The sequence below is a fragment of the Tursiops truncatus genome, chromosome 10, assembly GCF_011762595.2.
Source record: "Tursiops truncatus isolate mTurTru1 chromosome 10, mTurTru1.mat.Y, whole genome shotgun sequence".
Lineage (NCBI taxonomy): Eukaryota > Metazoa > Chordata > Mammalia > Artiodactyla > Delphinidae > Tursiops > Tursiops truncatus.
Genome location: NC_047043.1, coordinates 34,568,228 through 34,594,433, shown reverse-complemented (window position 1 = coordinate 34,594,433; position 26,206 = coordinate 34,568,228). Strand labels below are relative to the sequence as shown.

At 46.7% G+C, this 26,206-nt stretch overlaps 1 protein-coding gene across 1 annotated transcript in view; it reads right to left on the bottom strand.

Annotated features, from left to right (window-relative positions):
• Positions 1 to 26,206, bottom strand: part of KIF6 (kinesin family member 6) — a 387,265-nt gene that overhangs the window by 61,432 nt on the left and 299,627 nt on the right. The window contains exons 14-15 of the mRNA XM_073810765.1: positions 20,265 to 20,373; positions 11,172 to 11,227 (exon numbers count right to left, since the gene is read on the bottom strand). Of these exons, the coding sequence (XP_073666866.1) occupies positions 11,172 to 11,227; positions 20,265 to 20,373 (165 nt within the window). The remainder of the gene's footprint in view (positions 1 to 11,171; positions 11,228 to 20,264; positions 20,374 to 26,206) is intronic.

The following is a 26,206-nucleotide window of genomic DNA, read 5'->3' as shown; positions in this document are numbered from 1 at the left end:
TCAATAAGCTTTATGTCTTTGATGTCCCTTGTCTATTAAGTTTACTTGGCATTTTACCCATTTCTGTACTCATTCCTTAATTATTTGCTTTTGTCTTCCAACAAAGGGAGTACCCTAGTATTTGCTACTGAGTTACCAGGTAGTGTGACATTCCAATTATTTATTAGCAGGTTTTCTAGATTTTAGTATTGCCTAAACATGTGTTAATAGGTGTTGTGCAAAACACGATTAAGTTTTTAAAATATTCAGGCATTATTAAAGATGTCTTCAATAAAGGTTAAGTTAATAAAATCAGTTTTTACCTCGTTACAAAGCTTATGTTTTCAGCAGTAAGATTGCCAGGTTTGTGGTCTGCTAAAAGGTTTAAACATCTGTACGCAGGAATCATGCATTCATGTAGTGGCTAGTGGCCAAAAGACAATGATCTGCAATCATCATCATGTTCAATTTTAACCCATATATGTTTCAGTGAGATCTGTGCAGTATGACCAAAGTTATCTTGGACATCTTTGGGGCAGAGTTATGGTGAGTCAGGGTTGATAACTCCCAACTTGTGGACAACTTCAAAAAAAGGAGAGCAGACAGATTAGTCTTATCCAAGGAAATTTTTAAAAATTAGAGAGAAGCAACTGTTTCAGGGTTCTTCCAAAAATCTTAAGAGAAAATTAAAACAAGTGACAGACTGGAAGAAAACATCTGCCAACTATTCCGTGGAGAAAGGCCCAGTATCCAGAGGATACTAAGTGTTCCTACAAATCAAAAGGAGAAATTCAACCACCCAATGGGCAAAGGATATGAGACACATGAAGAAGCACTCACTTCCACTGGCTGTCAGTGAAATGCAAATTAAGACAATAAAGAAATACCATTTTTTGCTCTCCAACTGGCAAAGCCTAAAATGACTGATACTACGATGTAAAAGCAAGGATGCAGAGGAATGGGTACTGTCACACACTGATGCAAATATAAACTTATGAAACACTTTTGCCAAGGCAAATGGGGAGTACTCATGAAAATTAAAAATGCATACCTGCTGTTGCTCTCCCCAGTTCTACTTCTAGGCATCTACCTCAAAGGAGCACTCATGTTTGGAGTGGACTCGATCTCTTTGACTCTTAGTGGCCCAAAATCTGTGCTTAGACACACGATGGTTGGCTGCAATATGTCTCTGTTTACTCCCAGTCCTTTTGGGCAACCCCAGCTCTGCCCAAACATTGATACCAGACTTTGAGGAGTCCCTGTGGCACTCACTCTGGTTTCCCTGCCACTGGGCCCCCTTTCAGATTTGCTCAGGTAGCTGCCCAGGGTTGGGCTTTTGTTCATGATATGCCTGATTAGTGATGTAGCCTAGATGTGCTCGGGAGGGAGCTTCCCTGCTTTATAAATGCTGCCTGAACGGCAGCCGTCTACCTGCCAGAAGAGGAGCACAGAGTGCCGGCGGCTGCACGAATGTCTCTGCGTGGTGTTTCATTGCCTCCTCTGAAGGCCTGTGCTGCAACTAGCATGCCTTGCTGTGGAGCTGCACGTGTATGTTTTAGGCTTAAGTAAGTTGTGGTGCAGACCATCCATTAGAGAGTGGGGCTGGTCCACGGAGTCCCGTTATTACACGAGGCCAACACCAAACCATGGCCATCTCCACCCGGAGCAGAACGGCCACTGCAGGGAGGGGATAGTCCCACTCTTGTGTGTGCTGTATTTTTGAAACACGGTACTTTTCAGCAGGCGGGCTCATCAGTGATTTCAGGGTGGTAGACAGTGGACACAGCAAACTGCTGTTTTCAGATCTTCCCTGTACAGCATCACTGACAAAGTCCCTGCTCTCATTTCCGCCTTAACTATCATTATTTCCCCTTTTTAATCAATGTAAGAAAACGAAATACACTTTTTCTCCTTGGAAGTGAGAAAATACGGTACCAACTATCTTCCCCTGGCAAATGAGTAAGGTGAGCCCAGCTTGTGCTGCTGTTATTTAAAGACCATCTCCTTCCCTTCAGAGGGCGCCGACAGAGCCTGCGGGGACCACCCATGTACAGATACACGCCTACTGTTCCCCATCTGTGAGCTTCCTGGTTTACATAAAAGTTGGCACTTTTCTGCAGGGTTATTCTGATCTCTAGATAATAGTATCTGCTGGGAAACTTATTTTTGAAATACTTGTATGAAAATGATCATGTCAAGAATGTATACTACTGCTGTGATGAGATTAGGATGCCTCAGCTGCCTTCTGAAAATCTGAAATGACTCTCCTATGAGAAGAAATGTTATTTTAAGGCATTTCATTGAATGAGATAGGTGTTGGGAAAATTGGTTGTTTGAAAAAGATTCAACTTAGAGCCTCAGCTTATACTGCATTCCACAATAAATCCCAAATGAGTTGAGTGTGAAAAATAGAACAACAAAAAAAACTATAAGAAAATTTAGGAAAGCATTAAACAAATACCAGGCAATGAACGATCCATTATTATTGCTGTTACAATGACCCTTTCTGAGTACAAAAGCACTGGAGGAAGTTGTAAAAGAAAAGATCAACGAATTTGATGAGATAAAAATAAATAAAATCCCTATATATTATAATGCACTTTACAAAGACTAGTCACTATTCCTGTTGGTAAAACAAAGGGACAAGGGCAAGATGCTTCCTGGAGAACCTAGAAGTAAAGGAATTGATGTCGCCTTATAAGAGTTGAACTGGCAAAAGTCTTCACACCCGTGAGATAGAACCCAGAGAATACAAGATGTCAATCGTTGTGTCTGCTCTATCCATCCTGTTTATAAAACAGAAACCTCCCCTGTCACACCCTCTTTTGCCTAGGTGGACACTTTCTGAAACACAAGACCTCTCTTCCTCCCTGGCCACATCTGCCTGGACCAGAGGTACATTTCTGACTCAAAGACAGCACATTCTTAAGCTCGCCATCAGCAGCTGTCCTGAAGGCCTAGAAAAGATAAATCGGGCCAGTCAAGTTCTCTTTCTCATAACTTTGAGCTAAGAAACAAGCAAATAATTAGCTTGTTACCTTGGAAACAGAGTTAAAGGATGCTTTCAGGTACAGCTGGGGCCAGAGCAGACCAAAGCCACGAGCGAGCAGGACCCAGGGTCAGCAGGGCCAGCACGTTGCGAGAGCAGACGTGCACAGAGGTAGCAAGAGGCCCCAAGGGAGGCACGGGGAGTGTGCTGGCCTCTGGAGCCATGCTGGTTCCCGATGACCCCCTTAACCCCACCCCGGGTCCTGGCTCTGGCTCCCGTTGCAGCTTGGAGGGCTCTCAGATCTCATGGCTGTATCTCAGGGAGAGTCATCACCATGCAGGCATCCTAGGCCTGAGCTAGCTCAACTGGGTTTCTATGTCTGAAAATCAAGGGGGCCAAAGTAAAACTGATTATTCCTATGACCTGAAGCAATGTGACTTGGGGTTCACCCTTGAGAGGCAGGAGCCGGGATATAATTATAGTTTAGTAAGTAGAGACCTAACAAGTGGTTTCTGTCTTTTCTGGAGAAAAGGGTATTGTGCACAGAAGAGGGGTGGTCGGGCTGGAGGCTGCCTGTATTGTTGTGGGGATATTCGCTCCCGCGGGCGGTGGATGCCTGGTGTGGCTTCACCGTGACTGTGGGAACCTATCTGTCAAAACTCTTCTCCTTTTTTTGACTCCCTTTGTGCTTGGGGCTGCTTATTTACTAACCTTCCAATAAGGAATCTACTTTTTCCCCTGGGAGAAGGGGCCCTGGATGGAGGCAGTTTAAGAGTTCCTGTCTATAAAAGAACATCCTCCATGGAAAATTAATAGATTGCCTCTCTGGTTTATAGTGAGTTTGATTGGCATTGGACAGCCTTCCTGAGTCCACCCAGCAAGGCCAGATCCTGGACGTTGTTTCATTCACTAAGGTAAGACCACCCTGTCAGGACTCTTGGGAGGCAGCCATCCATCTTTTTTTTCTTTTTTTCCTGGCATTCCGACCAAATCACTGCTTCCTTCTTTATATATGACAATTATTAGCGTTACCTCTTGTCAGTTAATATACTCCACAACCCTCCAGCTTGCTCAAATCATTTTTTTTGTTGTTGTTGTTTGATCTCCAAAGTATGACAGCAAACATTCAATCAATTCTATGAAGACATCAGTCGTACTGGTTATGGGCTGTCACTCCAATAACTGCACGTCTTGGAATCTCAACATTCTGAATTGTTACAGAAAGGACTTTAAGAAATCTGCTTTGCTCTTTTCATCTCTATATACACTGAGTCATCTCAGAAAGGTGCCAATCTATCCTGCTTTTAATGATTCCTAGAATCTATATCCATTTAATTACCTTTTCTGACAAAGATGTCTTTTTCACATGATCAGCTATAGTTTCAATACAACTGAAAATTTTTTCTTCCTTTTTGAGTCTCCTTAAAGATGAACTACAATTGACTGGTCCCTCTGTATAACATCAAGTAATACACAGTCTGTCCTCATGCAACTAGGTTTCTTTAACAGGAATCACTCGTATGCAGTTGGTTAGAGGGAGCTGAGGTCAGTATCATACAGCAGACTCATTTGTTGACATAGGATTTTTTTCCTAGTAAATTCAAGTTTTGCATCACCGAGAAAAGGTCGTTAAACACAAAACTAGCAGAGCTGAGCCCAGCAGTCGGGCGGAGGGAGCTCAGGACTGAACACACCCCTCTCCCCACACTCTTCCTCCGAGTCCATTGTGGTCAGTGATCCTTCTTAGAAGGAAGCGCTTCTTCCTTGTTGAGGGGCCCTTCCCACCCTTGTATGTGTTGTTCGCGCCTCCATAACTCAGCCCTCAGCCCTTCCTGTATGCTCTTCCTGTATGCTCTTCCTGTATGCTCTTCCTGTATGCTCTTCTGCAGCCCTTCCTGTATGCTCTTCCTGTATGCTCTTCTGCAGCCCTTCCTGTATGCTCTTCCTGTATGCTCTTCTGCAGCCCTTCCTGTATGCTCTTCCTGTATGCTCTTCTGCAGCCCTTCCTGTATGCTCTTCCTGTATGCTCTTCTGCAGCCCTTCCTGTATGCTCTTCTACCATGAGAGCCTCATTTTGGAAAAAAAATGGCTGTTTTACATAGTGCTTCCTTATGCATTAGGAATTTAACATGTCTTTTAAATTTATATCATTATTTTTATTAGCATTGCAATTGGTTTTCTTAGAGTACTCGTTATAAAATTGCATGGGTTTTGAGAGGTCTTCCCAGTCTTAATTCTTCTACAATCCCTGCTAGTTTTTTTATCATGCAATTTTGCATTTATTCCATTATAGCAGAGGCACCAGTACTTAAGCCAGTTTTTAAATTCCTCATTCACAGCTTTCTTTTTTCCAGGATAAATTACTCTAAACGTTGTAGTCTCTCACAGGAACTACTATTCATTCCTTTACAGATGCATCTTGTTTCAAGCCACAGATCAATATCTGAAAGGTTTGCAGTGAATACGATTGTTGTCGGCCCAACATTTCTTCCTTTGGGGAAAGATACCTCTTTAATTCCCTAAAAATCGTGTTCAGCTTGTGTGGAGCAGATGGGCTAAGCCCCGAGGAGTGGGCACAGGATCTAGGATCAGTCAGTCAGAGTGTTTCATTCCCCTGAATGCAGGGACTGCTTCAGAGATGGGTGTATGACCTCAGCCAGGCCAGTCATCCCTCCCTCCAGGGACTTTTGCTAACACTGTTGGAAAAGACCCTGTTTACTGGGATTATGAATTCTATAGACCATGTAAGCCTAGAGCTTTCAGAAGCACCTTCCCACTAAATGGGGAGAGGCTATCAGAGAACCTAGTCGAGTAGCACTGAGAGATGGGAGGACGGGGATGAGGTTGCATGTGAAGCCAACTGTATTCCTTGGATTTCCTGGTTACATGAGACAATAAATTTCCTTTCATACTTACAGCCAAACATCCTGGCCAATACAAGCTGAACACAGATTAATTAAATTTGTTTGATAAGAGTAATTAGAAAAATCGAACTAAATACTCTAACAGGCAAGTAGAGCTTATTATTTAAAATAAACTTGGTGGATTACTTAATAAAGCCAAAAAAATCTACCTCATAACTTTTTCATCACGACTTTAGCTGCTTTTCTCTGAACCATCTCTCTTCCTGTAGAGAGGCAGAGCTCCCGAGAAAACACAGCGCACCTGGAAATGCTGGGCAGAGCGAAAGGGTGACCTCTTGACTTTTGCATTTCTTACTTTTGAGAACGTAGTATTTTTTCACTTTATGGTGACATATTTTTATTTTGTGGTCCTTGATGATTTCTATGCCTGCCCTTAATCAGGCTTTCTCTAGTCCAATTTATTGGTGCTGGTTTTGGTACTTAAGCATAAGCACTTCATTACACCCATTCTTACTAACCTCATCTAAGTTTATGCTTTGAATTCTCTCATGTTTTCTGAAGCATCGGTAAACCCACTGAGCTGGAATTGTATAGAGCCTGAAAATACAACCCCTCTATTCTATTTTCCAAACCACTGAAAATGATAGTTGAAATGTGGGACACTGAAGCCTACCAGGGATGCTGCAAGCCCGCAGTGCACCTTTCTGCAAATTGGAAAAAGGCGCCTCTTCCTAGGGCAGATACAACTGTGGGCCAGTGCACATGGGATGGAGAGCAAGGGTAGGCTGGGTGTCCGACCCCACCCACGCCTGCAACTGAGCCCCACTGGGCAAAAGGTGACCTATCATGAATCATGTTACAAAGACCCTTTTCATCTTCTTGGGCTATGTGTGCACGAGCTAGGGTCTAGTGTGAGCCTTTTGTTGGGCACAACAGATAAAGGGCAGAGATTCAGGAGAACTGAGTAACAGCTTAGTGAAATGTTAAACTACGAAAAAAACTTCAGAGTCAGATAAATCTGAATTTATGGGGATAGTATACTGTATGTAAAAGTTTTGGAGTTGGACAGAAATGGACTTTGACTCCAGCGTGGCCACTAAGTAGGCCACCTCCCTGAAACTCCGTTTTTAAAAAATCTGCAAAATAATGATAATACTATATTTCATAGAATCTAGACTATATCAATTGTAAGACCCTGTCTCATTACAGAGGTTTTTAAAACGAAAAAATGGCCAAGTGAATGGTCAAATGTTTTCCTGACTTCAGAGGTGTTAAGACTGTAAAAATTGTTTATTTCAGACTCTATGACATATGGTAATATCCACTTTATAGGTAATGACTCTTCTCATTACCTATAGGATTATGAGGATTAAGTTAGATAATGCGCTTGTCAAGTTCTTGACACGGCCCAGAGTCAGTGCTCAGTGAAGCTGCTGTGGGTGTGATGGTTATTCAGAGTTGGTGACAAATGATAACAAAAGGATAGACTTGATAGAGGTCTTCAGGGCCTAGCAAGACGATCTGGATATAGTCTTTCCTTTACGCCAGGGTGAGATAGTAGAAGCCAATATGCACGAGGTAGGTCTAGAAGTAAACCTCAGAGGAAGATGAAAGTACAGAAAATGCACAACAGAAAATAATCCTATGTATTCTGCTGATGGAGACCCAGATCTGAGTAATGATTTTCCCAAATCCCAAATGTTCAGGAGATACATTTTTAAAAAGTGTACTGTTCAAATGGTGGGTTGAAGGTCCTTCTTTGAATGTGGAGTAGGAGAAAGAAAACTTCCAGAATGTTCTGTTCCCTTTTCTAGCGTTTCCTGCTCTCTGACAGCTACTCCTATTACATTACCTGTGATTTCTGAAGTGATCACTGATTGGCTCCCCGGTGAAAACCCTCCTGTGCAACAACCTGTGATGGGCATTTTCCTTTAGGCCTGGAGGGGTCTGTGGAGGGCGAAGAGGTCCAAGACGTGTCAGTCAGACTCTTTCACCTGCCTCCACAGCAGCTGGTTCCTGGACTGGTCGAGGGTAGGCCTCAAGCCAAAGAACAGCCATTCATTGTCCTTTGTTGCCAAAGACAATGCTGCCAGTGGTAGCTCACTGATGAAAACCAACGCCAGGATTTTAATAAGTGAAAAATGGCCTGGTTTATGCCGCTGCTTTGGAAGCTGTCTGTTTCTTTCCCTACAGTTTGGGCTTTAATGGCATCTTTAGAGATATGATGAATGGAGGTGGGTATACATGCATATGTTCAAAACACAGCCCCATGTGATGGAAAGCAGCCTAAATGCTATTGTGTATGGGACAGGCAAATGCAATGAAAATGGCTCTCCTTTCTGAAACAAAGACACCGTTCTCTTTTGAGGAGACCCTAAGTTGGTTATTTCTTCTATTTCTGATTTCAACTTGTTTCAACATCAGGACTGATGTAAATGGCGTACAGAGAAGGACAAGAAAGGAGTTTGTGGCAAGAGTTTAATCTACCTAGTTTGGGTTGGCTTGTTATAAGAAAAGGAAATAATATGGAAGTTTTGGTTGACTGATTATGCCATGTAAAAATTAGATATTATGTGGTCACTCCTGAATTAATAGCCTTTAGGGATTTTTAAGAATGAAATTCAAGTCGCAGCTCTAGATCACGATGTCAGAGAAAAAGCAAATTGCCTGAGAAGAGACAGTGGCAACCTGAACTCTAAGCATGTGGGCTGGCTGATGTGTAGATCACAAACACAGCTTCCATTTCCTCTCGGCAGGCCAATTACATGTGCACCCCCCAGCATCTCACTCCTGCCCCGAGGTCCAGAGGCAGGATGTGGCTCAGTTTGGGAGGGGCGCTGAGTCATCATCCCACGCAAGTCATGGTACATCTGTGCCACGCTCCCACCTCCTGACTCTTAGATTAATTAAAGGACTTGGAGGGGAATGAAAATTCCACTTGATTTAATTTCTCCCTAAGAAAAATGCACTCAGTAATGTCATAAATCTCTTGAAACCAGTTTCCTTCAAAGTTGCCTTGGAAATTTTAAATATGTGTACAAGTTCCACCTTGTACTTCCTTAATCTTAACCTTGTGTCTGAGATGCAGTGGTGGAGGGGCTACTCCCTGTGGTCAAGCACCATGAGGGGCTTGTTGAGTAATGGGGCTGAGTCTCAGCGATCCACTGACCTGGGCCCTCCTTGGGTAAAGAGCACATTTGAAAGATGCTTGGCCAGGAGATGGGTCTTAGTCTACTATTTGCATAGAATGAAGTAAGAGTAACACTGGTTTTATTAGCACCACTGAACTAGCAGCCACTTTCTCGTTAGCAATAAATGTTTGAATTTTAACACTGGTAGGAGCCCTACTTATTATTATCTAGAAAACAGAAAGGTCTACTTGCCCAGGGCTTCTTCTAGTATACCTGGATTCTTTGTGTGTAAATTACAGACACCCTCTCTGGAAGATCAATTACATCCCTCAGACCCCGGGCCCCTGCCTCTTGGGCAGCTTGTAGGGCAGCCACCGATTTGCCTAATCCCAAGAATGTGGCAAACTGGATTCATCAGTGTATGTTTTCGCACCACAGTTATGGTGAACTTAGAATTAGTTGTGACAACAAGTCATTGTATTCAGAGAGAAACACTAAGTGTATTAGTGTAGGCCACTGGTGCCTTCCATAGTCAGCATAGTTCATTAGTGTTGGAACAGTTTCATTTTGGTTTCGAGAGTTAGATCTTTTTCAAGAGCAAAACTTTATTATCACTTTCTGGGCAGAAACGGTTTATAAAAGGTCCTTCCCTCTTGTCTCCCCAGGGATGCAAACAGACCGTTAGGAGCTTCCAGTCAGACAATTCTGACAAGCCGGCTCTGGATCCACTTAAGCCTGCTTCCCCTTCCCTCACTATTGGTTTGGGTCACTGACCCCTTTGAGAATCAGATAAACTATGGATATTATCTCTAGAAAAGTGCTCCTGACCTCCAATTTTTTTTTCATGCAGTATTAGGAGTTTTGAGAATTCACGCCAAGAAAGGAGTTTTACATAGGATTTTAAGAGAGACCAATTACACTGAAGTAGTTATCAAAATTTAAAAAATTTTTGTGATATAGAAATATCTATGTGCTTTCATATAAATGCATTAAATAACAAGATCTACTGGTGAGTCTAATAACTCCTGTAATTTTGAAGTACTGATGAGTATAAAAGATATTTTATGATGTCTGCTAACTGTGCTGTGAAATGAAAATGTCTGTGATTTCCGCTGTGACAGGTGCTGCTACTTCTACTGTGGTCTGCTGCCGACATTCATCATTGGAGGGGGTGCTAAACTGAAGTTAGAGGTTAGTGAAAATAAAGATGCATTTTTCCTGCATCCAAGATCCTGGACCTTAAGTCAAGAATCTCAGAGACTCTGGAGATTCTTGGCCTGGTACTGGGCATGGCTCAGGGCTTGGCGGCCTCAACTCTTTCCACTCAGGCCACAGAAGAGAACGTGGGGCTCCCTGTTTCCCTAACTGAAGTGACCTGAGGCTATTGTGAGCTTCCATATTCTGTAGGAAAAGCCAAAAGGGACATTCATAGTGGCTTCCGTCCTGTCCTCACTTATGAGAGGAGAAAGGTGAGGACAAGGGGGACACAGGGAGTCAGCTGTGACCAGGTAACTCCTGCTGTCCCTAGCACAGAGACGAAGCCACAGGGAAGCTGCAGCTTCGTGAAGCTGCCCCAGCCTGGGAGATGGGTCACCGTGTGTCTTCTAGCCTGGTGTGAGAGAAACATTTTCCTCTCACTTTGACAAAGATCTGAGGCATACTATTTTCGAGTTAGCCTGTTGCTTTAACCTCACGGGTCCAGGGATGCTCACTAAAGTGAGGGAGCCCTGCTGGGCAGCCTGTGCCCTGGGAAGGCACAGTGACTCATCCTTTCCTCTCATCCTCCAGGCGGCTTACTGAAATGGCGCTGAAAATTGTGCACCTGGGCCAAAAACAATAAGTATAAGCTCTGGGAGGTATAAAAGCGTTCCATGGCACTCGAAAATGAGAAATGTCGCTATAATTGTACAGTTATGACCAGTTGGGCTACTGCTGGAAAACACCAGGAAAAGCAAAACTTTCTCGTTCGGATGCTAGAGCTCAAGGCTGTATGAGGACGAAAAATTCAAGTTCTAGACGAAAGAAAGTGCTTCTCCTGATGGATGGTAGGAGAGATGACAAACTTCCAAGGAGAGGTGCTCTGAAAGCGGCTTCCTTGGCACGGACCTCCTGAAACTCATCCTCACAGCTATTTGGAAGCACATCATGACCTGATTTTCACCAGGAAAATGGCCTGTGAAAGAGGCTCACAGAATATCATCTGCTTACCAATTTTAACTCTTGCTTCATTTATACTTTCTCCCAGGGCCTTTGCTTCGGAAAATCTGGAGGAAAAAAAAAAAAAGAAATGAGAGCTTAACCTTTTCTGTTCATCCTAAATTATGTTTTAAAAATAAGAGCTTTCCGAGAGGTCTCTAAAATAGTATAAAGCTTTATCAAAAGACATAAAAGAAAATTTAAATGAATGAAATATATTAGGCTTAAAAGTAGAGATAAAATTTGTATTAATTACTGGTATCGTGCCTTTTTACTCCTCTCTCCAGCATAGAACTCCATGCTCCTAGTCTCTGATTTATGTAGATTCATCAAATCTACTTTTGATTTCTAGTATTTTATGATACGAGGGAACCAGAGTAAAGCACGGCTGTAAGCCTTCTGTACTGTGCTCTATTAATCACAGTGCCAAGATCTTAGAGTCAAAGAATCCTTAAAGAACATTTTTTTTTTTCTTATCCTTTTTGTTTTCTGACCAGCAAACTATGGCTGGTCATGGTGCGGATGCATCCCAACACCAGTTTCTGTAAATCAAGTAGTATGGGACACAGCCATACCGATTCGTTTGTCTATTGTCTCAGGCTGCTCTCACACTGCAAAGGCAGGGTCGAGGGGCTGGGACAGAGACTGTAGGGCCTGCAGAGCTGAAAATATTTACTATCTGGCTTTTTCCAGAAAGAATTTGCTTACTCCTGTTATATATGATGTTAAATCACATTGTGGACATATAAAAACAAGAAGAAAAAAATCCCTAATTATCCCCTACCCAGAAATAAGCTCATTTTGAGATCCATCCAGTCTTCTTTCTGGCCAGTTTTTACAGAGTTAAGATCATACCAATATATGATTTTTGTGCTTTGGGTGTTTTGTTTTTACTCAGCATTATTGGTCCTTCCCTATGTTATCAGAAACTTCTCCACTCTCTTAGATTGCTGCCCACTAGTCCACCAGATGCTGTGTTGAGTTTAGTGAATGACTCCTATTTTCTAACAGGTATTCCTGAGATGCCCCCTGAGAGCCCAACCGTGCTGGAGAAGTGTAGGAAATGGCCTTTGTAAAAACCATACCATCCAGGCCCCTACACACAGCGGGCCCTTATGAAATGTCAATGCCCCATCCCCAAATCTTTCTGGATCTCAGTAAATCTCAGATGTCACATTGTTTCATCCATAAATGCTTTAGTCAAGCAGGAGTTTGTTAGAGGAAGTGGGGAGAAGAGGGCATTCCAGGCAGGGGAACAACATAAGCAAAGGCCAGAGTGCCCCGCAGCCTCCAGGCTCAGTGGAAAAGAGGCGTGAATGATGTCACTGCTATTTTCTGAATGTGTCTGCTGGGCCTGAGATTGCAGACAGATGTTGCTAGGGAAGGGGACTAAATTTTCTCTTAGTGTTCGGTTTCTTGGGACTCCACCTCTGCCTCCTTATTAAGGGTGTTCAGGCTCATCACAGATGACATATGTCCCTTCCTCAGCTAGTGCCTGTCACCTTCCGGAGAGAAATGCAATCCCATTTGATGCCATGAAGACTGAATTCAGCTCAGCAAATATTCATATCATGTGTAGATCACTGTGCTGGGCTCTGTGGGCCCATTCTGGCCTCTGTCCCCTGGGCAGACAGACTCTGAGGTCTGGTCCGGGCCACTCAGATGAGGACTATCTTCATACTTGAAGTTCTGCCAAGTGCGGGGCTCTAATTGTTTGGTGGTCGCTGCATCCGTCAATACCTAGGATTTCATGGGGTTTGATAGTCCTCAATTGTTCAATGAGTGGCCCCCCTTACTGCCTGTTCCAGAGAGTTCTGGAAGCTTTAGATTCTTGGGAATGAGGAAAACACAAGAGCAGGACTGCAAAGCTTCTGACATTCATGTCAATGCTGGAGGCAACCAGAGGAGAGCTGGAGGAGGGAGGATCCTGCAGGCAGAATGGGCCATCTCCGCAGCAGCCCGGCTCAGAGAAGCTCCGACAGGCCTGGAAGGGAGCCCCCCCAGCCTGGCCGGTGCCCACGTGTGCCTTAGGGGCCACGGCGAGGAGCTGCTTAGTGCTGCGGTCGACCGTCTCCGAAGAGCCGCCCCACAGGACACCACCGGGAGCCAGGAGCTGTTCCATGCTCTCCTCTGCAGCCCAGCGCGAACTCAAAAGGGCTTTCCCACTGAAGAGGTGCGGGCTGAGGGCCGCCCTGTCTCCGCCAGACCATTTTCCCTTCAGGCTGCAGTTGTCACTGCTCCGGACCAACCCACCCACATGTTTTCCTGATCTCCGGTTGTAAGACAAACCCTTGCCTAAGCCCTGAGGGGGAAGAAGGGGAGTAAGGGATGGTGGGAGAGATGAGAAAGAAGGTGCCCCCCCCCGCACTTCTGCCCTGTTTCTCCTGCGCACCCTGCACCTCCACACCTCCCAGCCCAAGTCTCCCCCAGCCCCGCCCCCTCCCCTTCCTCCCGCCCCAGCCCGCGTTCTGATCTTCCCAAGCAGGAGCCTCCTGACTCCTGAGCTTCTAAAAGGGGCACATTCCCATTAGGGATGTGGTCCAGGTGGTTGAACCTGTGCTGACTTTCTCCAGGGGTGCCGCCCTCCTGGACAATATCTGAGGCTGCTGGGAGGAGGCTGGTGCCGGGGAGCCGCTGAGACTCAACCAGTACCACCTGTGAGCCCCTGAGGGTCTCCTACTCCCGGGGCCCAAACATTCCTATCGGGGAATCTCTGCGTAGCTCCATCTGAGGAGCATATGGTGCGGGGGGCAGTTCCAGAGTGGGGCCCGGCAGACTGCTCTGCCCACCTGCGCGCGCAGAGAAAGTTCCACCTTGGGGCGAGGCCTGGGTTTGGAAGGGAGAAGGAACGCAGCGCTCTGGCTGCTCCTTCGCAAGCCTGGCTCCCTGTGACATCCAGCCCTCACCCACCCAACAGCACCCACTGTGCGCCAGGCTCTGTCCACAGAGTAGAAACAATGCTCTCCCGTTGGCTTCCACGTTACACCACCTCCGTTTTCTGCCCTCTCTCCCTGGCTGCTGCTTCTCAGTCTCCTGTTCAGGCTTTTCTTCTGCAGCCTGTTCCTTAGATGTTGGTGATGGTCAGGGTTTAGTCTTAGACCCTCTCCTCAAGCTACCTCTTCTCTCTGGGCATTCCATTCATTCCACTCTAGGCAGTGCCTCCTCTAGGGACACCTCCCAGATCTCCATCTTGGCCCTGCTTTATTTCCTGACCCACTATCCAATTGCCCATTTGATGCCCTGCAGATAATTAAAACCCACAGGACGTAGAGCAGAACTGATGCCCTTCCCTGAAGACCTCCGTGCCTTCCTCCCATCCTTTCTCCTCTCGCTGCACAGCACCCACTCATCCAGGTGCTCATGCCAGTAACCTGCACACCATCGTCTGCCCTGCTCTCCATTAGATCCTTCACTCAGCCCTGGAGTCTCGCCCATTCTACGTCCTCAGTACCCATCCTGACGTCCCACTGAGCTTCACCCTACTCCACCTGCCTTGGGAAGGAGCTGTCACTCTCCCCCAGACCACTTCAACGGCTCCTTGCTCAGCTCCCTGCATTCATGCTGCCTGCCTTTGGGCTATTTCCTACCTTTCAGTCTTTCCTGTCTTCTGGTCTGGGGTGATTAACTTAATATGTTGATTATTCACAGAGTGAACAAACATGCAATTTTCTTCCCCATCAGAGAGAAAGACCATTTGTCTGTATAGTCTGTATCTATGCCCTTTCTTTCCTCTGTTGACTTGTCCCTGACATGGTACTTTGGCTGCCTCTGTTATATTGTGATGAAGATCCACCTTTCATTTCCTTTACACTTTTTAAAAATACCAAAATAGAAACTTTCATCCCATTTCCCCATCAAGATGGCTGCCCTCTTGTCTCCCATTGAGCGGTTCCTTCCCTGACTCTCAGGAAGCCGCTGCTACATTCCCCTACTCCTAGGAAGCAGTTCTCACGCAGTTTTCTTGGCTGCTAAGGTTTCTCAAAGTCAATTTCAAATTGTCATTCTCAAGCCAAAAAGCAGTGTTTTTGAGTACCATTTTTGTGGCCAGCACTGTTTTAAAAAACTGTGGGAGGCTTAGAAGATTCTAATCTAATCTCTGCTCTCAGAGTCCATAATTCTTGTTCAGGAGACAAGGTGTAAATACAAAAAACAAATGGCAAAATAATAAAGGTTAAAACTGGAGTCTAACAGGAACCAGGGAACTCCTATTTGTCATGGACGTTATTTCCAGATGGTGCCACGAGATTTCTCGCCACTCTCGGTCCAGTTTTCCCGTTGGCGTTAGATTGCTGATCTATTCTCTATCTGAAGGATCCAACTGAGTGAAGGGGTGCTTTTCTTGGTTTAGTTCACATTATCAATGCCTTCGTTTCCAATTGCGGCTAATCTCCCCATTTATTTATTCTTTTGTTACTTAATGGGACTCAGTGACAGGGGATTCAGTTTGCATGAAAGATCTGCCACAAAAGAAAGTTAGCTGTGTGGTGCCTGGGCACTGGAATTTGCCAAGCATGGGGTTTCCAACCTCTCTTCATCTTATTATATACTATGAGGATGAGTCATGCCTGAAAAATGTGGTGATTTTCAACTGCACTTCTACTTGAATTGTCTTCTATTGAAAAATCCGGCTTAAGAATTGGCTCACGTGCTCTAGTTCACCAAAGGGTAAATATCCCATTAATGTGCAACATCTTGTTTCTGTTGTCACAGGCAGGCAGCACAACTTTCCCCAGACTGGGGGCAGAGCTGAGATGCACTAGAAGTTCCCTGTGGGGTAGCAAAGGGTGCCGGCAAGAAGGGGAAGAAATCGCTCCTACTAAGTAACACTGATGTCTGAGCCATTGATGGTCCCCTCCTGCATCTCTGCATCAGCCTTGCACTCTGAGGGAGCTGAGGGAATTCAAAGGGATCTGGGCCACCAATAGTCTCTATATTTGAGCTTAGAAGCTACTCGCCATTGGCTAACAAGGCTGAGCTGCACCAAGGTTCGTGTGTGGGGTCCTAAGCCCCTCTTCCGTGGACTTTTCCAACAGGATGGCTCAACACCTGAGCCATCAGATGGCAGAGTTATTTGACGTGAGAAGCGGGGAATAAAGTGGGAGCCCAGGCCTGTGGGGCTTGGTGGCGTAGGGTTACCAGAAAGGTAAGACTTTCTAAGAGGAAGTCTGCTAGAAGTAGGGTTAGGGAACAGCAATTTCACGCCGCCCTGAGGAACACCCCTCTGGCACATGTCTGTATCCCCAGGACCGGTCAGTCCTCCCACAGATGGCCCACGTGGTGCTCCTGGTCACTAGAGGGAATGGGAGCAAATCTGTGGAAGGGATCAGGGTTACTGCAGACCGTTTCCTAAAGGGAGGCATGGAAGTCATGCTTTATTTTGATGTCTGCTATGGGAGCACTGGTTGTAGTTATTTGTTTTCATATAAAAACATTTCTCTTTGTCCTCTGCCATCGCAGTTATGAGCATGTAATATCTGATAATTGAATACTCTCCGTGAATGCAAAAAAGTTTCCAATCCTGAGAAAAGAGTAGGTCATGGCTTACTCTCCCCAGTACCAAATATTCCTTTAATAATTGGTAACATTGAACAGATGTAGACATTTTAAAAATGTGGGCTGGCCTCCTGACTTTTCATTTGATTTGAAAAGACTGATTTACTGCTGGGAAAACCTCTTCTCAGAGGAGAGCTTTGTGTGAATTTCATTAATTCCTTTACTTCGTGGCCACAAGGAAGATGGGACCACCATTATTACCAGCCCATCCTGTGCGATTTAGATGTATTTGAACCCAAAAGCACATCTGTCCCGTGGGCTGTCAGAACTCTACTATTCTACTAGAGTTAAGCGAGCTCTGTATTGGAAGCCCACAACATCCTCATCTCTGCCATCCCCTCAACCCACCCCCCGCTGGGAAAAGACCTAAACTCAAGGGTACAAGCCCGATCCTGGAGCCATGCCAATCTAGAACAAGGAAGACAAAGTATTATGTTCTTCCTAAGCCAGTGGTTCTTCAACCTGAATGTGCAGAGGAGTCGCCTGGTAACTGGTTTAACCTGTGGAGTTTTGAGGCCTTCCTGCAGAGGTTCTGGGTCTCAAGGTCTCTGGACAAGGTCTCTGTCTGGCCAGTGGTTTTCAAACCTGGTGGCAGGTTGGAATCCTGAAACAAATGGATGCTCAGGCTCTACCTAATTCAGTGAGACTATCTGGGGAGTCAGGCCTAGGCTCTGGTAGCTTTTACAAGCTCCATGGGTCATTTTACTGTGAAGCAAGGGTTACGAGGCGCCCGTATAAGCTATGAAGCCTGAGGTGCGGACACAGCTGAAAGCTCCTCGGAAGTCACTGGACGAGGCAGCTGTCATCCAGCTTTATATGCTTGTCTCCAGACGAACAAGGTGTCCTGCTTCAACACATCCAACTGACTCTGCTGAAAATACATGGCCTGCACCAGGGAGAAGCATTGGAAAGTCTGTGAAACCCCTGGATTCACAGGCTAAAGTGTGGATGTGCATATTCCATTCCTCTGGGGACAGAGTCTTCAGCTTTCCCTAGATTCACTTTATCTTCTCCCCACCCCTTGGTTTACTCATCTGTCACTCATATCCCATGTTGGGCTCCCATTCTGCTCCCTGCAGAGGCAGCCATTCTTACGGTCAAAGTAGATGAAAGTATATATATATATATATATATATATATATATTTTTTTTTTTTTTTGCAGTACGCGGGCCTCTCACTGTTGTGGCTTCTCCCATTGCAGAGCACAGGCTCCGGACGCACAGGCTCAGCGAGCCCGCTCCGCAGCACGTGGGATCCTCCCGGACCGGGGCACGAACCCATGTCCCCTGCATCGGCAAGCGGACTCTCAACCACTGCGCCACCAGGGAAGCCCGAAAGTATATTTTTTGTTCAGCTGTTTTTGTTTGCTTTGCGTGCATCTGTTTATAATTTACATAAATCGTGTGTTCTTAGTGCTGTCCTTGTTGGTACGTGTGCATTAATCCATCTCCCACCTGCCACATCCGACTCCCCAACATGCAGCCTGCACAGAGAGCTCCCCAGCATTCTCTCTCTCGACTTCCCCAGGGATGATGCCCACAAGGTCTCCAGTGCTCCTCGGCCACAAACAGAGCTGCTGTGAACATCCTCATGTATGTCCCCTCCTGAGTCCATGAGAACCTCTCGGGAGATACAGTCGGCCCTCTGGGTCCGTGGGCGGACCCTGTGGATTTGGAGGCCCGACTGTACTACCCATTTTATATAAGGGACTTGAGCCTGAGCCAATTTTGGTAACTATGGGAGTCCTGAAACCAATCCCTATAGATACTGAGGCATGATGGCTGTAAACCCAGGAGGGGAACTGCTGGGTCACAGCGGGTGCAGACACCTCTTTGGTTAGGAGAGCTGCTCTGGCCTTCACTGAATTCCTAAAGTGATCTGGGATCCATGCCCCCAAATGCAAATGTCACTGGTCAACAGGCTGGGCTGGGCCCTCAATGCTGCTTGCCTTTCCTTTTTTTTTTTTTTTGCGGTACGTGGGCCTGTCACTGTTGTGGCCTCTCCCATTGCGGAGCACAGGCTCCGGACGCGCAGGCTCAGCAGCCATGGCTCACGGGCCCAGCTGCTCCGCGGCATATGGGATCCTCCCAGACCGGGGCAAGAACCCGTGTCCCCTGCATTGGCAGGCGGACTCCCAACCACTGCGCCACCAGGGAAGCCCTGCCTTTCCTTTTTCTTTTCCCCCACTTCTAAACGTATCAGCGTCAGCCCATCTTGCTGTGTTTTTCTATTCAGGCTTCCTTCCAGGCTCCACTCCCTCTGACACTCCCTACTGCCCGGCTCCCTGGAGCCTTGCTGGGTCAGTGTTTCCCTTGTTTTTCTCTCTCTCGCTCCCCCCCCCCCCCCCCCACTGGCTTGCTTCTGCCTGAGGCCTACAATCTTGCCCAACTCTCTCCCCTTCTGAAACCAACTTCCCTTCTCCTCAGGCCACTCCCCTTTTTCTTTTACAAATGTCTCCCACCTCTCACGGGCTTTCTGAACACATTGCTCACCCTCTCTCCTTTGCTCAATTCCTTCTCACTTGCCCCTTCCCTCCCAGCGCCCAACCCGTGCTCTTCCAGCTGCCAGCCCCCCACGCACTTGCCTGCTGCCTCCTGCTTGTTTCTTTGGAGCATCTGACACCCCCGACAACATGCTTCCGGGAGCCGTCTCCCCTCTTGGCTCTCAGGCAGGTCTTTCCTGCTGGCTCTTCCCCTCTTCTCAGTCTCCCTCATGGCCTCCTCCCTACCCCCCACCCCTTTCCTTGAAAGCTTTCCCTGTCGTTCTACTCTCCAGGCCCTTGTACTTCCACATGTTTTCCTGAGAGAGCTCATCCCCTTCTCATGCTTCCTTGAAACATTTATAAACATATGACTCTCAAACCTGGATCTCATTTTAATTCAACAAATAGTTTTTGAAAATGTACCGTGTGCTGAGATGCAGTCATATGTGACATATGAGAGTTCGCAGTCTAGAACTCTAGTTTTTGAACTCCAGAGCCACACGTCCAGTTTGAGGACATGCGTCGAATTCATGGATTAGTTGAAACAAACGATGTACCTCTAAGTTTTTTCTAAAGGGTCCAGAACACAGGCTTGCTGGACAACATGTCAGCAGATGGTGTAGCCTGCTCTGCTTCCGGCCTGGGGAACACACCAGAGGTGTGTGGGTCACAGGATGTGCATGTGAATACTTCCTTTGACCAAGAAGTACAGGACGGCTTTCCTGAGCAGCCGGAGGGCCTAGAGTTCTAAGAGGTATCATTTAGTCCGTAGACACTTTTTTCCTTTGCCTTTGGAGCAGTGAAATAGCAATAGAGTCCCAGGCTGATGAGAATTCATGTGAGATGTGAGAATTGTATACAAAGTGCTGTCAGTCACAGCCCTGCTCTAACGTCGCTTACCCAGCGGTACTGGGATGATGAGGCTTAACGCATGGGAGAGAAGTGTACCAGGCTGGATGTCATTCCACGTGAAACTGCCCACACCTTGTGCCTTTTTTTCAGAAATCAATTTTCTCTAGGCTGGCCCAGCTAAGCTTCGGAGGACCAGCTGCTCACCGTGCCAGCCTTACCTCTGCTTCAGAATCTGTTTGTTGTCTTCGATGGTGACGCTGTCAGCATGGTCCCTCTTGAAAATTTCAAAAGCCTCCTGGCGTCCTAATGACATTTCCTCTCTCATCCCTGTTTGGAGACACGGGGAAATGGCCTCAGTCAGAGCATCAGGATCCCATTAATTTCACCGTCGCTTTAGTCAGACTGCAAAGCCAACGAGGCCCACAGCAGAGAGGCTCCTCACCAGACAGGTGACCCCAGGCCCTTCCAGCTGGCCGCCGCCAGCCGCCCAGGAGGCCCTTTCAGCGACACCCGCCGCACCCTGTGGGCCTGAGCCTGGGCATCCACGTGACTCGTGGGGGGTGGAGTTTGGAATGTCTGGTCAGAGGAAATGAAAACCAGAGCGCCAAGCCCCGGATGTCCGGGGACATCTGCAAAACCACTTTCTGCCATCACTCAGGGCCACATTTCTGCCCATTTTCCTGTTATGCCCCATTTTGGTTTTCTGTGAAATTTCACCCTGAATTTCCAGGCATTTAATTAAAAGAAGTATAATCCCAACTCAAAGATTGAGAATCTAGAAAATTCCGCCCTTAGTCTCCATAGAGTGACTCATCCTTGTTACCTGTGTCTAGTGAGAGGCCCCAGTTCTAACTTGAGAGTTAAGTTCTCAATCACAAGATCCGCAAGCAGACTGTGGTGCAGGTTCCTGGCTCACGTCTAACTTCAACCTCCTGAGTCCCTTTAGCCACTACAGGCCAAGCCTGGGCTTATCTCCTCTGTGCGCCTCTTGTCCCCACTGTCCCAGAGGCTGGGCCCTGCTCAGGGGCCAAACTCTGAAACCAGAGTCAGAACGGCCAGGGCCCTGGGAATGAGCAGATGGCATTCCTGCCCCGAAGCCCTCTTCCTCGCAGCCTCCCAGGGTGAGGCTCCAGGCAGGTGTGGGTCTGGGACTCCCATGGTGACAGCTGCATTCACAGCTGGATTTTGGATAAATCTATGGAGTCATTTTTTTATGCCTCTGCCCTTGGTTCCCTTTCCTGTATTTTCATCCACTTAACTCTATCTTGGAAGCCCTGGCTGAGTGCTACCACCTCCATGGAGCTTTCTGTGAGGCCCAGACTAAACAAATCCTCCCTCCACTGTGTTTCTGTGACATGCACAGCCCAGTAGACACTGCCACTTCACGTGACAGCCCTTTCTCATGAAATGCATGTCTCGTAGGAGGTAGAGATAATATCTTTGGTGAGTCCGCAGTGTCTTGCTCAATGCCTGGCATTTAGAAGGTGCTCAACATATGTCTGTTAAATGAATCGGGTCAGGAATGAACCAGGAGTGATGAGGAGCCTTGCTCTCGTTGCCATAGGAACACAGTCCAGGACTAGAGGGACCCGCTCTGAGACCCAGGGTTCCAGAGGTGCGTTCATGTGGGCCACATACCACATCTTTTGCCTGGAAAAGCCCCGGTGTAAGGAAGTGGACCAGCCCATCTGACACCAATTTAATGATGACTGTTGATAAAAATAGCACCATGAAGAATGTCTGAATGGTGAGGCACACAAAGACACCCCACCCTTTTCCAATCAGAAGCAAATGGGCACATCTCAATTCTGTCTCCACATCTGCCCCGCACACTCTCGAGTCGGGTGGGCCTGGGAAGGGGTCTGGGCGATGTTCAGAAAGATGAGCCCTGATACGCGAGAGACATTAGCCAGAGAGTGCTTTGGCCCAGTGGAGCCCACCAGGAGCCAAAGGCCTCATTCCACACCTTCTCCCCACCCTAGTCCACGCCCAGCTCTGACAATGTATGCCTTTTATTGCGTCATTTTTATGATTTATCATTTTTATGATTTGTTTTAACCACAGAGGGTAGAGGAATGAGTCTCTCTGGACTAGGGCTGGGGGAGAGGGGAGCTCCACCAAGACTACACTGAAATCCGCCCGCCTGTGGGGCCCCCAGATTGCTTCCCACACAGGAGGTGATGAGAGGGCTTCCACCAACCGGAGGCGGCAAGGGTGGAGGTGGGGTGGAGGGTTGTTCAGAAAGCTACAGCGAAGAAGAAGCGTTCATGGCCTTTACTCTCCCAGGCTCTGCTTTCTTTCAGAGCTGACAGCCCAGGGTGACAGCTGGGTGGAGAAGCCAGGGCAAGGTTTCCCAGCACCCATGGTGCCGATATGGCGGTAGGTCCCGGAAGAACTTACAATCAGCTGAAAACCCCACGGGGCCTTCCCTAAGGTGTGGAGGGGTCCAGGCAGTGGGAGCAGAAGGGACAGGGGGCGCACAGAGGAGATAAGCCCAGGAGGGTAGTTTGGGAGCATTTTGCAGAGAATTTTGAAGGTCGTGCTAAGAAATTTGGGGCCAATGCCGTGACATATTATACACAAATCACCAACTTTCAAAGACTTAAAATTTAGTAAAGTACACATTATGGGATAGTTACACTGGAAGTATTTGATATTTCTGGTGATTTAAAAGGCACTTGGGGTCCTGCAGTGCCATGGGCTTATGGTCAGGAACATGGGATTGGCTTTTCTCCTGCTACAGTGGAGGAAGAGTCTGGCATTGGTGTTCTTTGACGGTGATGACCTCAGGTGAATGGACATGAGTGTGGCGGCTGTAATCCCAGCAGCTCGTATCCTAAGTGTCTGCTCAGGGAGGTCAAGGTGAGGTGGTGAGGATGCCCATAGACTGAAGGCCAAGAGGCAAAGCCAGGCCTGGAAGCCTACTGGGGCTTCACAGCTGCCACGTGGAGGGTGAGGCTGGGTCCACAGGGAGGGGCACGTGGAAGGAACCCCACAGGCAGCTGCGGTGCGTGACCCCGGCTCCACCTCCGTCCCACTCTTGTCCATTCCCGTTCTGCTGGCTCAGAGCCCATATCCAGCCCCTTTTGGACTGTGCTAATAGACCAGTTCTCACTCCAGTTTGGGGCCAGCCACTAAGCTAATCAGCAGCTTTTTATTTACTGAAGAGATGCCTCCACCTCCCTTTCCCTCTCAGGGTTTGCAAAACAGCTCTTTCTCGTCTGGCGAGCTCTCGCCCCTAAGCACACATCGTGCACTAAAAACACCAGGAGCCATGGAGCGCGCAGTGACTGAGGGCTCACTTCGCTATGAGATTATCATCAATTTATTTATTCTCTCGATAAGTATTTATTCATTTTGTTTATTCACGTGCTAGGTATGTGACAGAGATATAAACTTGAACGAGAAGATTACAGCATGATCCTTGCCCTTAAAGAGTTCAAAATCTAGTAAGGGAGAAAGAAAAGTGAACAAATAATTACAAAGAAGCTGCTGCTTGCTGTAAGGGAGGCGTGTTGTCCAGCGCTGAGCGGCGGGGAGGGAGGGAGGGCCGGCTCTGTCAGGGAGTGTGTGAAGGGTCCTGGAGATGAAGCGGCGCTTGCGAGGTGGAGAAGTGGAAGAGATCCCAGGAGGAGCGGTCGGAGGAGTGTGGATGAACAGGGCAACTGGATTAATATGCGTGGTTCTGCCACCTGATAGGAATGACCTTTGGGTGACTCAGAAACGAATTTTTTGCATACCTGACACTAAGCATGGTGCCAAGTGCTTTCTTACATATTATTCCAGTTAAACTTGTTCGTGATGCCTGGTCATAATTTCATTTTACAGAGGAGGAAACTGGGGCTCACTTAAAGAAATGGTTATAAAGGGGTAAAAAATTGCCCAGCTTTCCGAGGAAGGTAGACCCGCTTTTAGACCAGTTTTTCCAGGGAAAAGTATGCCTGATAGAGGAAGCAGGTGGTGGGCCTCCAAATGATCTGGTAGAAATAGATTTACCCACGAGATTGTCCTCTTATTAGTGCCTATCTTGTCTAAAACTTTTAAGTCTTTTTTTACAGTATCACAGAAAAAACAGAACCATGAGTTTTGTTCACTGTTTGCAAAGTTCACTTCATATGTTTTTTTTTTTGCAGTACGCGGGCCTCTCACTGCTGTGGCCTCTCCCGTTGCAGAGCACAGTCTCTGGACGCGCAGGCCCAGCGGCCATGGCTCGCGGGCCCAGCCGCTCCGAGGCATGTGGGATCCTCCCGGACCGGGGCACGAACCCACGTCCCCTGCATCGGCAGGCGGACTCTCAACCACTGCGCCACCAGGGAAGCCCCTACTTCATATGTTAATATGTTCTGTTAGTGTGTCTAGAATTTGTAAGCACCATGAGGGCAGGGGTTTTTGTCAGTTTGGTTTGCTGCAGTCTTGCTAGCACCTGGATAGTACCTGGCACACAGGGGGAACTCAATCAAATATCTTTTGAATGAATGAATGAGTGAATGTATGTTTTAGATGCTTAGCGTTGTTCCTTTTAGGACAGTGCACTGTGACGCGATGGCAGAGGAGAGGCACACACCCACTGCTCTCCCTCTCTCCACCATCATGCTATGGGGTGGGTCCCTGTATGGTGTGATTTTAGAAACCCAACACCATCTTCTCCCCACTACATGTTACCATTAGAGGTGAATTTCAACTCCAAGAAGCTTTTATAAAAGAACAAATACTCTTGAAGGCATCTATTTTAGGGCTAGCAAAGAAAAACTCCATGATTTCTTGACAATTAGCTAAGAGGTTCTGCAAAGATGAGGCATAAGATGGTGTCTCAGGCTGGTGCCAGAATCAGGGGGATCTGAGCTTGCAAGGGAAGATGGATATACTTTTCCCCAACTTTGTTTAGTCTGTCAAACTCAGAGGCTCATCAGCTTTGGCCCTCAGGAGTTCTGATTTGCCATGCCCACTTCTAGTTCTCAGTTGTTTCCTTTTAGTGAATTTCAGTCATAGGTCCCAGTGTTAAATTCCAGAAAATATGGATGACTCAGAGAAGCCTGCTGGCTTGCTGAATCACAGGACTGTTTAAAACCTAAAGGAGAGTAAATAAAATATCACAGGGTAGTATAAAATTTCAAACAAAACAAAGCAAAAACCAAAACCCAAAAAAACCCTAAAGGAGAGGAGTTTCTCAGTCTCAGCACCAAAATAGGACATTACAATTCTGGGCTGCAAGTTGGATGGAAAATATTTCCAAGTCCTGAAGGTACAACCTCTTCTGGATTTTGATACCTATTAAAGAGCACTTAGATAGAAACGGCAGTCAATGAGGTACCCTCCAAATTAGCCTTGGAGTTGGGTTTCTGGAAATGATAGGCACCCGAAGTTCTTAGGTACTGGTCCCTTACACATTTCTTAATGCTCCTTTTTTTTTTTTTGCCATCCTGAAATTTGGTTCCTTATTTTTCTAAAGAATACAAATCAGTACTTTTGGAAGTCCTCCCTGCCCCCAACACAGGGCCCCATGGAAACCAAATGGAAAGAAAAAACAACGGAAATGGAGAGTTTATGCTGCTGCCGTTGGGCCTGCTGTCTGATTTCCTTTAGTCTGGGCCTCCTGGGCCAGAGCGCATTTTCCTGGCTGCCCCCAAACAACCTACTACTGCTTAAACTATTGCTTAAAAATTGACAGGAATAAAATGATGGAGAGTTGTGTTATTCAAGCTGAAAAATGATTTGCTAATCAGAGCCAAAAATATATTTTCCTTGGGAAAGACATTTATTCATGTGGTGCCTCACTTCCTTCTGACTGAAGAAGGAAAGAGAGAAAAAAAGACCAACAGAGAATGAGGAAAAGTGCGAGATGGGGTGGATTCCAAGGGGAGAGGGGGTGTGAACCCACCGTTTGGGACTAAAAACATGAGAAGACTCAGAGCTGGGAAGGGACATTCAGGGCTCAGGCAGGGAGAAGGCTGGTATGAAGGGGATGATTACACTGTCTGCGGCTTGGTAGCAGAAACTTTCGAAACCAAAGATAAGGGAATGGCTTTGATATAATGTTATGATGAATACCTACAATATGTAGACCATGGAAGTGCACACAGGAATGAGAAGCAACAGGTAGGGATAGAGTGTGTTTTTTTGGTATCTGATATAAGTTCTATATGCACTGAAATTTCTCAGT